This window comes from Corapipo altera, unplaced genomic scaffold, assembly GCF_003945725.1.
Source record: "Corapipo altera isolate COAL_440 unplaced genomic scaffold, ASM394572v1 74, whole genome shotgun sequence".
In the NCBI taxonomy this organism is placed as follows: Eukaryota; Metazoa; Chordata; class Aves; order Passeriformes; family Pipridae; genus Corapipo; species Corapipo altera.
In genome coordinates, this window is record NW_020884934.1 from 1,859,337 (window position 1) to 1,871,755 (window position 12,419).

Genomic DNA, 12,419 nt, shown 5'->3' on the forward strand with positions numbered 1-12,419 from the left:
CTTTGGCATATGCGTTATCCAACATGCAAAAGTTCTGGAAAAATTCGAAAAGGAGCAAGCAAGCAGCTTGCTGTTGAACCCTGTTCTTTAAATAAGCAAATAAAATGTTTCAGCAGCGTATCTCAGCTGAAAACAACCTTGTCTTGTTTTATTAGATTGCAAACCAGAGCAGAAGGTAAAGATGTCTGGATGATTAGAGGTAGAAGAGGTATTGACTTCATTCTTTCTTCCTTTTGATTACCAAATACTTCAGAAATGCACTGGAATGAAAGTAAAACTTATCTCCAAGGACTGTTGTGTTCTTCTTCCATTTCTGGAACCTTACTTAGCACCTCTTATGAAACCTAGTGATGCCCTGAATTTACTGAGTACATGAATGGGTTGGAAAATTCAGTGAATTGGAAGTGTTCAGTTGACACTGTTTGGAATGTCTGATTGAACTCATCTGTGTTGCTAATCACCTTCCTAATGGGGGAAAAAATTGTCATGTACCTGCAAATTGGTTAGGCTGTTCCACAGCCAATTAGCCAAAGATTCTCTCCACAGTATTGTGACCTTCAGTTTATGTGATTTCTGCTGATTTTACTTATAAATGGTGTCACCTCTAAAGGACACCAACCTTACATATGTCAACCAATTTGATAGGTTGCATAGAAACTTCTAATGCTTTTCCCTCTGCACTAGCACTACCTTCTATCCCAGTCCTGAAGTCTATCATGGCTCTAGACTGATTAAGAGTTCATCTGTCTTTCTGACCTTTGGACTGATTTGAAGTCATGACCAACTAGTAATTAGGGAAAAAGTGATAATTTCATGGACACAATGCTGTGAGAGAAAAGTGACCTCCACTGAGAGGTAAAAATGGCTTCACCACATGCAGAAGTAGAAATAAAAAGCATGGGATTAGTAAATATCCACACTCCTACCCTTGTGTATTTGTATGAAAGCAATCAAATTGCTTGACTGGAAATGAAAGAGGAAGGAAACAGATTTTCTTTCCACATGCAAACAACTGAGAAGTTTTAAAATCTTAGGAGTTTAGATACCATGCAAGTACTGACTAGATATGGGTTGGGCATCAATAGAATAACTGTGTATCAACTGGGCATGCTGTTAATACAGCAACAGACTAATGAGTCTTTGAGAGGAAATGTGAATGTTTTGAAAAGAAATAGGAAGGTTTAGGAGACACAAAATAACAATAAAATTTGGTTACTTCCATTTACTCCTGTTCTGTCTCTTTTTTTCTTTCTCTTTTGGTGGTGATTGATGCAAAACTGTAAGTAAGTGGTGTAGATCATCCTATAGGGATCTTGGTATATTGAATTCATTAGGAGCAAAGAAAAAGGCCTTCTCGAGTCTATCCAAGTACAGGAACACAGCATAAATCCCTTGAAATCTATTTCAGATTCAATGATGGTACTGCATTCAGAAAGGCGGACTCTGAAAATCAGAGGGATTCTTTCGGTTTTATAAGTGTTAAATTTCTGGGAGTTTAGCATTACCTGTGGAGTATCAGAAATCTTTCTGGTTCCAACTAATGGTTACATTATTCCCATGACAGAGGGAACAGCTCTAACATAAGGATGAAAATTTTGTTAAGTGAATCCCAGGACAGCAGCATGTGTCAAGTTAGTATTGTCAAAACATTGGCAAATTACTCTGGAGGATTTGGGGTTTTTATCCCCCATTCTTCAAATAAATGACTCAAAATACTAGGAAGATGTGGTCATTTTAGATGAAGTAACATTAGAGATGCTGCTGTGTGGCTATGTCTGACAGGTCCAACTGCCTTTTCCTCACAGTGTGAAACGGGGATGATTTTTCCATTTCTGCAAATTTTTAAGTTTCTTTTCTCTCCTCTTGCAAGATTTCCCTATGACAACATAGGATTTTTTTGGTGTTTTTTGTTTTTTTTGTTTTTTTTTTCAAAAAGTAAAGCACAGCTTTTTGTGACTGTGAACAAGGAGACCAGTTTATTGCAGTGGTTGTTAGTCTCAACAATTCCTAATTAATATAGCTGAAATACATGGCTATCTTTTACTCATAATTACCTAAAGTATGCAAATTATCAAGGTTGCTTTTTTCTGTGTCAGAAAACATTCTGAAAGAAAATCTTTTCCACAGGAGAAGAGAATGACAGGTAAAATAAATGAAGTGTGTCTGCTTAGGACCAAGTGTTTTATGCATAATTATTTCATGCCTTGCAAATTAACTACATTATATGTGCCTGGGAATTACAGAAAACTGAAATAATGTACTTAGGGCATATTGGAATTTACTATGCAATTATATTTCTTGTTGCATTTTGTGTTTTTTAAAGGGCTTGCAATATAAGAATACAGAAAAGAGATGTCAGTGCTGGTATTCTTTGTTACTGTTTTGGCATATGTGTATTTCCCAGGAGTCAAATACATATTCTATTTATTTACCCTTTCTCTAGCATCTCTGTATCATGCAAAATATAGGGACACAAACTATGGATAGGGTGATGATTCAGGAATGTAGGTTAAAATCCCCAGGAAGAGGCCAGAAAGGTCTGTTTGGCTTCTAACAAAGTGAAATGGAAAAAAAAAAACAGTTTCAAAGAAAGACCTGAAAGACCAGGCAGAGGTAGGAGAGGAGGTTGGAAACCATGCAAGTCAAACGAGGACAGAGCTTGTAGAGTCTCTAAGGATAAAGCTTTATTTTCTGTGCCCAGCACCTGTGCTGTCTAGTTGCTACCATAATACAAGTAGTAAATAGTTAGAGCTAGAAATACTGACATTTTTTTGCTTGCAATAACGATTCAAACAGTAAAATACTATGCAAGAAGATGTACTGCATTATTTTTTTCATAATTTCTGATTAAGGGAAATCAAAAATCAAATTATGAAGTTCTGAACAACGAATAGACATTTCAGTATATAGGAAATCTAGTCTGTTTACTAGTGTGTACCAAACTCCAAATTCATGCAGAATGTCCCCATGTGTGTTCTACTTTTTGTTTTCATCTGCTAATTAAATAAAAGAGAACATTTTGTGTTTTACTGTACGGAACTTCATTTGAATTACTGTGGTGGAGCCTCAAGTTGGCTTAAACTTCATAGTGAAAGTCCCCTCTTTTGGGCAATTCTCCATTCAAATAAGAACAATTAAAAAACTTACAGGAAGCTTTGGAAACTCGTGTCCTTTAAAAGGAGAAAAATAACCTGTATGAGAAAGATCATTAAATAAGTAGAATTAAGATATGCTGAAAGAGTTTGAATAGATCATTGTAAATAAATGCCCTTCTCATCCAGTACCTCCTTGCAGATTGTGTCTTCTCCTTAAAACTCTTGCTTTCCAGTTGGTACTTTTGAGTATCTGGCTTCTATTTGGGCTCCATGGGCTTCTTTCCTTCATCAGCCAGACTTGGCAAGACTTTACTCTCTGTGGTGCTCAAGACCCTGCTCCACTCAGTCACGATGCCTGGATTTTGGGAGCTGGCCAGAAATCCTGGCTTCTCCAGTGTTGCTGATATTTCCTTTGCTGTCTAAGGGAGCCAGTCATCCTCTCCCAGAGGGCTCTCTCTGCCCCAGGGTGCAGGAGCCAGGACTAGACAGACAGCCACTCTTTCTGTCATCCAACTTTGCCTTTTTAGCAAAATATGCCTAATTCAGAAAATGGAAACAAACCAGTTCTGGCATCCATCACAGCTATCACTTTAGTGAAGCGAAACTGGTGTCTTTCTAAACAGACACAAACAGATAGAGAAATACAACTTGAAAATAAGATTATGAAAAGTATCTAAGTGTCGGCCTTGTCTAAGCAATAGCAGTAAAATTTGGTTTGCTCTAACATCTGCGTAGGCAGGAAAACTTACAGATGTGTAGGTTTGAAAGGGATGGCACAGATAATTAATTGTGTTTAGACTTAGCACTTACAAAAATGCTTCTGACAAACAGCTTTACTGCATAGGAGTATTATGTTGGTGCTATTTGTAGCATTTATTGCAAAGGCTCTGTGTTGGTATTTCCATTACAAAACAACCCTTCTGTTCTTTCAACAAAAATTCACTCTGAACTGAAACATGGATCATCTGATCTCATCTCTTGACCAGTGACTGTTTTTACCAGTTTTACAGAAAATTGACTCAGCTGAGGTTTTTATATTGTACAAAGGTATGGAGGGGAGGAAATGAGGGAGGGGAGCAGTAGGAATGTAGTTGATGGAAATGGTTTGTATTTCAATTGTAGGATTGAAATGGTGTGCTATTGGCATCATCTGTAGGCCAGTGCTCTAGTGCAATTCATTACTGTTCTTAGTGCATGAAATTCTGTCCCATCTGTGGGAAAGTATTTCAACAAAGATTATCATCTTTGTCACAAGGCTGTAACAATTGAAAATTATAACAAAGTAAAATACTATGTAATATGATATGGTGCATTATTTTTTAGATAGTTTCTGATTAAGGGGAAGCAAAAATCACCACTTTCAAATTATGTAGTGCTGAGAGGTTTTTTGTTGTTTTGGGGATTTGTTTTTGTTTGTTTAGTTGGCTTGTTTGTTTTTGTTGTTATTTTGTTGTGGTTTTCTTTCCTGTTTTCTATGCTGTTGCCAAATTTTATAAATGGGTGTGGTGGTAACCAAACCACTTGAAAGCACTGAGTCATTTTGAAAACAATTTTTTTTTTTGGAGGGTCAGTAATGTGAAATAAACTACCGTTCTTAGGTCTGCTCAGTTTGCATGTGACTAGAATTGAAAAGCTGAGAAAGGAATTCTGAGTCCCCATCTACTTCCTCAAAGATAGCAACAGCTTCACTGTTGTGAGGAGTTTGGGCTGGTAAAGCCCCGGTCATCAGCTTTGCCTGCCACTTGGGGTTGGTAGATGCTTGCTTTATGTACTTTTTGTTTTCCTGAGCTTGTTTTTCTTGGTTGTTATGTCAGCATATTGGTGTACACATAGCTTTTCATTTTGTGGCCTCTGTTTTGCTTGCTTGTTTGCTTTGACGTTGCTCCTATTTTCACCATTATATGCATTTTTATATTTTGGACTACGTAATTACTTTTTTCCTGTTGTGGCCAGCCAGCCAATGTCTCAGTTGCGCTTGGAATGTGTCCATTCCACAGTCTCAGTCACTTTGATGTGCCTTGAAGTAGTTCATGACATGACTGTGTGTTAGGGCTGCTTAAGCTGTCACCTTTCAGTCATCAGACCTTGCAGCTTTGGCTGGCCTACCCTGAAATATTCAGTAAACTCAGCTGAAAATTTCTGATGGAGAAAAAAAAAAAAACCTGAATGGGAACCTTAGAAGAAAACAAATTCAAGTGACATTTTTGCTGAATCTTCACTGTAGCTGCTTATTTTGGTGTAAGTCTTCCTGGTTAGACTTGAACAGCAATGGGGCAGAAATGTCTAGATTTAGTAGCAAAAGAACCACAGTAAAACTTTTTTGTTGTTGTTTTTTATCATTGGCAGACATATATGTTAGACAAAACTAAGACTCTTTGGGGACTTTAGAAAGAGGTGAGTGAGAACAGCATTAGGGACTTGAACTTCTTGGTTCTTCTCATAAATGCAAGCATAACTCTCCTGACAAATACCATAGTCCCAATTTACTCTTGATTTTCAGAAGTTTACTACAAAAAGTAACTGAAGTTTCAACCACTGTCAGGTCAGAGATTTGCATCTAGAGGTACACAGCTAAACTCTCTGAGTTAAAGAGGCTTTTTTGTTGTTTACTTAGGAGAATAACAGTGTTTACTTACTTATGATGTTAGTATTTCTATGCTGTGGAAAGTCTTGATTAATATATACAGATTCCTGAAACAGCTTTACCACAGAGAAATAGAATGTTTGGGAATGTTTTGACTGGCTTTCCATAGAATTTAGGGATTAATATAAATATAATATAAATATAAATATAAATATAAATATATAAAGCATTTTAAAATGCTTTAAATTTTAAAACATTAATTAAATGACATTTTGAACATGAGTGAATCTACGTGTTCCTTTTCCCTCATTGGTTTCATGCCAATAAAATTTTATAGAAAGGATTTTATGATACAACATCATCATTTTAGTCATAATCCAAAAAGTAAGGCCACTTATACTCAATTACCTCATATCATTAAATGTACAATATATGCATGCAGAAGTGGAATTTTCAATCTATTCATAATAAGAAATACCCTGTTACAGAATTCAGGAAATCTGATATTCCAGTTCAATATGAGTAGTAGTGGACATGAGAAAAATCTGTAAGCAAACTATGCAGTGGTAGACACAGGATTCTCAACATTTGTAAATGCGTGAAAAAGAAGCTGAGTATAGGAAGGATTTATTTTAGGCACTGAAATAAAGGAAGGATTTATTTTAGGCACTGAACAAAGCTGTGAGGGGACAGAAATCAAAGTCAGTGTTGGGTTTTTTAGAGGAAGGTCAAAAGTAACTCAAATCACTTAATTTCTAGGTTTATATATGTTACAAGCCACCCAAAAACTTGCTAAACTCTCATACTTTATTCCGCAGGGAAAACAAACTCCTGTGCATAGACAACTGTGTCCATATCCCCATGTCCCAGGGCCTGGTTTCACTGGGATACGTCATCGGGCCCCTTGGATAACATGCAGCGCTTTGTAAACGTTCTGTGTCCTACCTTAACGTGGATTTTTGTTTTTCAGCTTTGAGGGACAACAGAATTGAGCTGGTCCGAGCTTCGTGGCACGAGCTGAGCATCAGTGTCAGCGACGTGTCCCTGTCAGATGAAGGGCAGTACACCTGCTCTTTGTTCACCATGCCTGTCAAAACTTCCAAGGCTTTTCTTACCGTTCTCGGTGAGTATAAAGAAGCAAGCGTTAAACTCCTCGGGCTTTGGCAAATTATGATAAGAATGATCTTTTCTAAAGCTTGGCAGAAGATAAATGTAAACGTCTGATCTGGTTTCCCTGATGTTTATTGTTTTATATTGCCGGGCTGAAAAATAACATGCCTCTTACTGTTGGCACTGTGGCAGGATAATGAATTAGGGAGCAGACAAACACTAAGGTGTGAGTGCTCCATAAAATGGACATAACCTCCACATCCCGAGCACCAGAAGTGCAAAGAAGGTGCATGTGTTCATCTCCTAACAACGTATTGTATAGGGCAAAGAGGAGAAAATCAGAAAGCATGAAATCAAAACAGGCTTTAGAGCTTTATCATTTTTCCTTAGCTGTGCATTTTCTTGGCTTATTCTACTGTCTTTTTTTTTTTTTGGTCTATAAAGTGCAAATTTTCACTGGGTTTGCTGCTTCTTTTGTGCTTTATCCTCTAAGTGCTCTGCTGTTTTCCCCAAAGGTTATAGATACACAGAGAAAAGCAATAGATTTCAAGAGATGCCCAGGAAATAAAGTTTCTGCTCGAAGCTTTATATGATTCTCTGAATGTCAGTAGCCCAATCAGCCAAAATTGCTGTAGTTCATTGAAACACACCTGCGTACCTAAGAGGTTATATGATTTTAGAGATTGATTTTTATTCCTTTCTCCTTTTTTTTTTTCTGTCCCTGAACATGACTCTTTCTTTCTTTTTGTTTTATTTTTATACGTAGATAGGCAGACAGTTGAATTTAATAGGACTAATGTAAGATATTCTCTGTGCCGGTAATACTCACATTAATCCAGCCAGGGAATTGGTTTTGTGCTTAGGATATGAAATACGTCTCCCTTTCAGTCCCTATGAGACTATTTTACAGGAATCTTCACAAGTTTGCCATTAAGGACAAAAAGTACCCACCGAAAGCAGAATATTCTGGAATAGCAACTGCCTGTGCTTAATCTTCCTTTCTGTAGAAAGGCATTTCGTGATCTAAACAATTGATGAATACACCAGTTCAACATGTTAAATGGCAGAAAGATGTACAAAGGTGTTACAAAGACAAAAAAAGCCCACCTAGCCAGTATTTATTAACAAAAGTAACTTGATCTTTCACAGTCCTGTAAGTTTTGTCTTCATTTTAGGGGACGGTTTCATGGAGTTTTACCAAGATCAGCTACTTACCTTCCAAGAAAGAAAGCTGCAGCATTTAAGATTCCTGTCTTTTTCATTTTGTATTTGTAATTTTCAAAATAACATTTTGAACTCCTTGAACATTTTCTGTTGTAGAGGGGGAACTTTTCCATTGAAATGTATTACATCTTTTAATCAGATAAACTGTCCTTTTATATACTAATAATGCCTTTATTGACTGTTCTGTTATTGATTAGAAAATTTAAGTGCCAAGGTATTATAGCAGACACCATTTCCTGTCCTGAAAGAGAGGAATAGATTTATCAGAGAAATGTACTATGTAATAGGTACTGCTGCTTTCTTTTTATATACATAATCTGTCATTTTGGTAAAGAGATGTAAAAAAAACCAAATTATGAAATACAGGGCATAGGACCACTTACTGTGACTGATCCCTTTATCTAGCCACAAATATGAATGCTTCATAGCACTGTAATGCAAGTTATAACTGACATTTTTTGAGATTTTAAAATTACAGTCACCAGTATTATTTTGAAATAACTTATTCTTGTGTTTTCATAAGTTAATTGGATTTACATAGGTAACAATCAGAACTTTCCCAATTTTCTTCGTATTTTTTTTTTAAATCACTCATGGTTCATTGAAAAAACACTATTTCCAAATTTAGTATTTTGTGTATGGTGTATCAAAATCACGTGACCTCTTCCAAAAGACTTGGATTCAGCTGAAGAACTTTCCATGGCCAATAGAGCTCTGATTATACCTCTTGATGTTCTGGGTTTCTGTTCTGTGAAGATAAAGTGATTCCTGTATTTATTTTCATCTTCCTTTTTCCCTGGATTTTGTATTAAAGTTTTCATTATTCAGGTTTAAACATCTGTTCTGAACTTAGGTCAGCTCAGCTTTTTGTTTCCAGTTGTGTTTCATTCTCACAGCTGTGCTTCTAACGTGCTTTGCTGTGCAGAGTGGTTTAAACATTATAACAAGTCAGACTAGACCTGCACGCAGAATATACACAGATAAGATATTTATTAAAATGCAATCTGTTTCTCTTGGAAAACCAGGTTAATTTCTGTTTTCTTTCTTTATTTAGAATCAACTTCTGTTCAGACTAATAGTTTATTTACAATAGGAAAAAGGCTTCACTGACAAGGCATGAGGAATTAATTATCCTGTTTCCAGAATTTAGAGCATATGAAGAAGTGAACTTTAGGATGGTCACATACTCATGCCAGTAGCTGACTCTATCAGAGACATTTTGCTTGTTTGCTTGTTAGGTGTTCCTGAGAAGCCACAAATTACTGGATTTACCTCACCAGTTATGGAGGGAGAGAGGATGCAGCTCACTTGCAAGACATCTGGTAGTAAACCAGCAGCTGATATCAGATGGTTCAAGAACGACAAAGAAGTTAAAGGTATTTAAAAGGACTTTGGTGTAATTTGGTCCAGTTGCCAAGACTATGCATTCTTTAGAATTATGTTTTTTAATTTGTGTTTGTAAAGTTTCTCGTGTTGAGTCATTAAATGAACAGGTGATAGTACATAGACAAGGTAATTGCTTGTAAATGGCCATTTAAGCATCTTTTTATTGTTTCTTCAAACAGTAGAAACTGATGTTTTGAATTGCTCAGAACTCTGTTCAGCATAATAAACTCAACTGTGAGGCTTGATAGAAAAATGTTTTGTGGATTAATGTTATCACAGTCACACCACTCACCCCTGATGTTTTACTTTTCCATTTCTCTTTGCCATTCTAATATGAGGTATGTCTGATGCAGTCAGTTGCCAGATTTATGTTATTTATTTATTGCACCCCTGGAAATAAAGTGACCAGGTGAGGCAGGACCATCTGGAGGAGACAGGAGATTGCACTTTCCATAGGGGAGCTATGGGGCCTGCTCTGGTGAGGAAAAGTCAGGATGTAGCAATTGAGAGAATCTCATCTGGGAAACTGGGAATCTACAGCTGAGGCAAGGATGGTGGTGGTCTTTAAAGGTGGTGGACTTTAAAGGTGATCAGGAAAACCTCACAGGGCCTAGGAGGAGTTGAACAAAGTCTGCTGTAGCTGAAAAGTCGGTGATGACTAAAACCAAAGCTGACAGCGAGGATTTGCCTTTGAGAATGCAGCAAGCTAGGAAAGAGCTGCATATAAAATCTATTTATTTCTTTTGTATCTTCTCTTTCACTTTGTACGTTCTTCGCTTAGAACTTAGTTTTCTAGTCCATATTCTTATCAATGCTGAGATAGTTTTAAATCCTTATTGGTGAATGAGTGAGTGAAGAGAGCTTCCTGCAGGAGAAGACTTAGTCACATCTATAAGCCAATTGATGCACCCATTATAAAGTAGATAAATAAAAAGGATAAGGTATTGACATTTATTCATGTCACCTCTATTCATTCTGCTATAAGACCAGATAAATAAATGATTAAAAATCCACTTTTGCTGTGTAGCTTTGAAAAAAAAAACAAACCAAAACCAAACAAACAAACATCACAAAAAAACCAAACCAACACTATTATCTGTTTTGTCTCATGTTTGTCTAATATTTTGGATTTTGTTAGCTCAATAAACTACCTCAAGAAAAGTTACGGCATTAATTACAGAATCCGTTTATCTTCCTTTACTGTTCTCTACCACAGTTCAATGTGCAAAACCAGAGCTGGGATACAAAATTAGTAAATAAAGCAGATTACAGTGGATTGTATAAGGAATCCAGTCTATTTGAGAAGTGGCTTTGTATTTCCAATGAAAATGAGAATAGTGTTAAAAGAAACAAGAATTTTAGACTGGGATAACTGGAAATGTGTTTGAACATTTGCAACAAGGATAGAAAATGAGGAAATGGAAAACAATTCTTTTGTCAGTTTGAGGAAGTTGATGAAAGAAATGCAGCACCTAATCAAATGTAATTAAAAAGAAGAATTTAACAGTACAGCAAATACACATGGCACAATATAGATTCTGTCATCCAGAAAAGTTGACGGGATGAATACATATATTCAAGGCATGTAGAGATTAAAAATCACTCCAAACAGTGTCAATACTTTAGGAGAAACACTGATACAGTCGGCCTAACAACAAGGCAACACATTTGAAAAGATTTTATTTTTAAAATTATATTTTAAAATCTGGTGTAAGAATCTTGCCTTTCTTTCAGCTGACATGCAATTGAAGCCAGCAAGCATTTGACTCTTTAACTATTTTGCTCTTCTCAAGAGTTCCTAAAGAGAATTTTTTTAAAAAAAAAAGAGAGTGAGGAAGGAACAAAAAAAATGTATGAAAAAGAACAGTAAAGGGGGGAAAAAAACCCAACAACCAGAAATCAGAGGAAAGTACTGTGCAAATTCATTTCAGTTTAGTTTTCTAGGTCTTCTGAAGAGCACATTGCCATTTCACAAAGGTTAGAAATAAAATAACCTAACCGGTCTGCAGTGGCATCAGCAGAAGTTACATTAGCTTTGTGCAGTGTAAAAGGTGAAATGATAAATCTGAGAAAATAGATATGAAATTATATGCTAATGCAGCTGACATTAAAGGTTAGGAGTTCTTCTGTCTAGCACCAGTAAATCCAATTGTGTTACAGTGTATTATACATGGTGCAAACGAATATAAATGATGCATCGAGATCAGAGTTGCACCAAAGGGGAAAAAAGCCATTCTAAAATTGTAGCTCCACTGCTATTACTCAAAAAAGGAATCATCATCTGGTAAAGGAATACTCTTTGATAAAGTAAGTGTTAGCGATGAGAGGGACTGAATGTGAAGCACTGGGTACCACACCTTTTATTTTAGCATTCTGTCACTCATACCTGCACCAACCTAACAAAGTGATTGGCACTGTATCATTCTGGTGACGTTTCTGGAAGATTATCAAAAGGAAAAATACTGGAGAAGATAAATGCATAATTTTCATTTTGAAATTACCTATTTTATCAACAGAACTTGTTACCTGCTGTTTCAACAATGTTATATGAAGAATTATTTTTAGGTTTCAGGAATATTTGCAATAGATTTTTTTTTCCCCATCAAAGTTGGGCTTTAAAAATAAAGAAGTTTATTTTGTTACAACAGGTTAAGATATTTTGAATTAGTTTATATATCTGTAGTACACACAAAGAATTCAGAGAGGCACTGAACATTTTGTCTTGATGAACCTCTAAATCAAAGATGAAATTTTTTTAGATAAAAGAACCACCTCATGTCAGAACTTGAGTTTAAATATAAAAAGAAATTACATCTGCCATGTAAAAACAGAAATACTGTCTTTTTAAAAGACGAGTGTTTCTATGTGAATGTTACAGGTTTGTGCTCTTATAAATAGCTTTTAATGAACAATGGATGATGAAAGACGTTTCATCATTTCCATTTTTTATTTTCACTATCAAACATGTATACTTATGAGATATAAACCAGTATTAGTTAATAAAAGCATATCTATGTATG

The 12,419-nt window shown here is 35.9% G+C and overlaps 1 protein-coding gene across 3 annotated transcripts in view; it reads left to right on the forward strand.

Moving 5' to 3' along the window:
• Positions 1–12,419, forward strand: part of CADM2 (cell adhesion molecule 2) — a 612,665-nt gene that overhangs the window by 481,350 nt on the left and 118,896 nt on the right. For all 3 annotated transcript variants that reach the window (XM_027660008.1, XM_027660010.1, XM_027660009.1), the window contains 2 exons: positions 6,650–6,802; positions 9,252–9,389. In XM_027660008.1, coding sequence (XP_027515809.1) covers positions 6,650–6,802; positions 9,252–9,389 — 291 coding nt within the window. The remainder of the gene's footprint in view (positions 1–6,649; positions 6,803–9,251; positions 9,390–12,419) is intronic.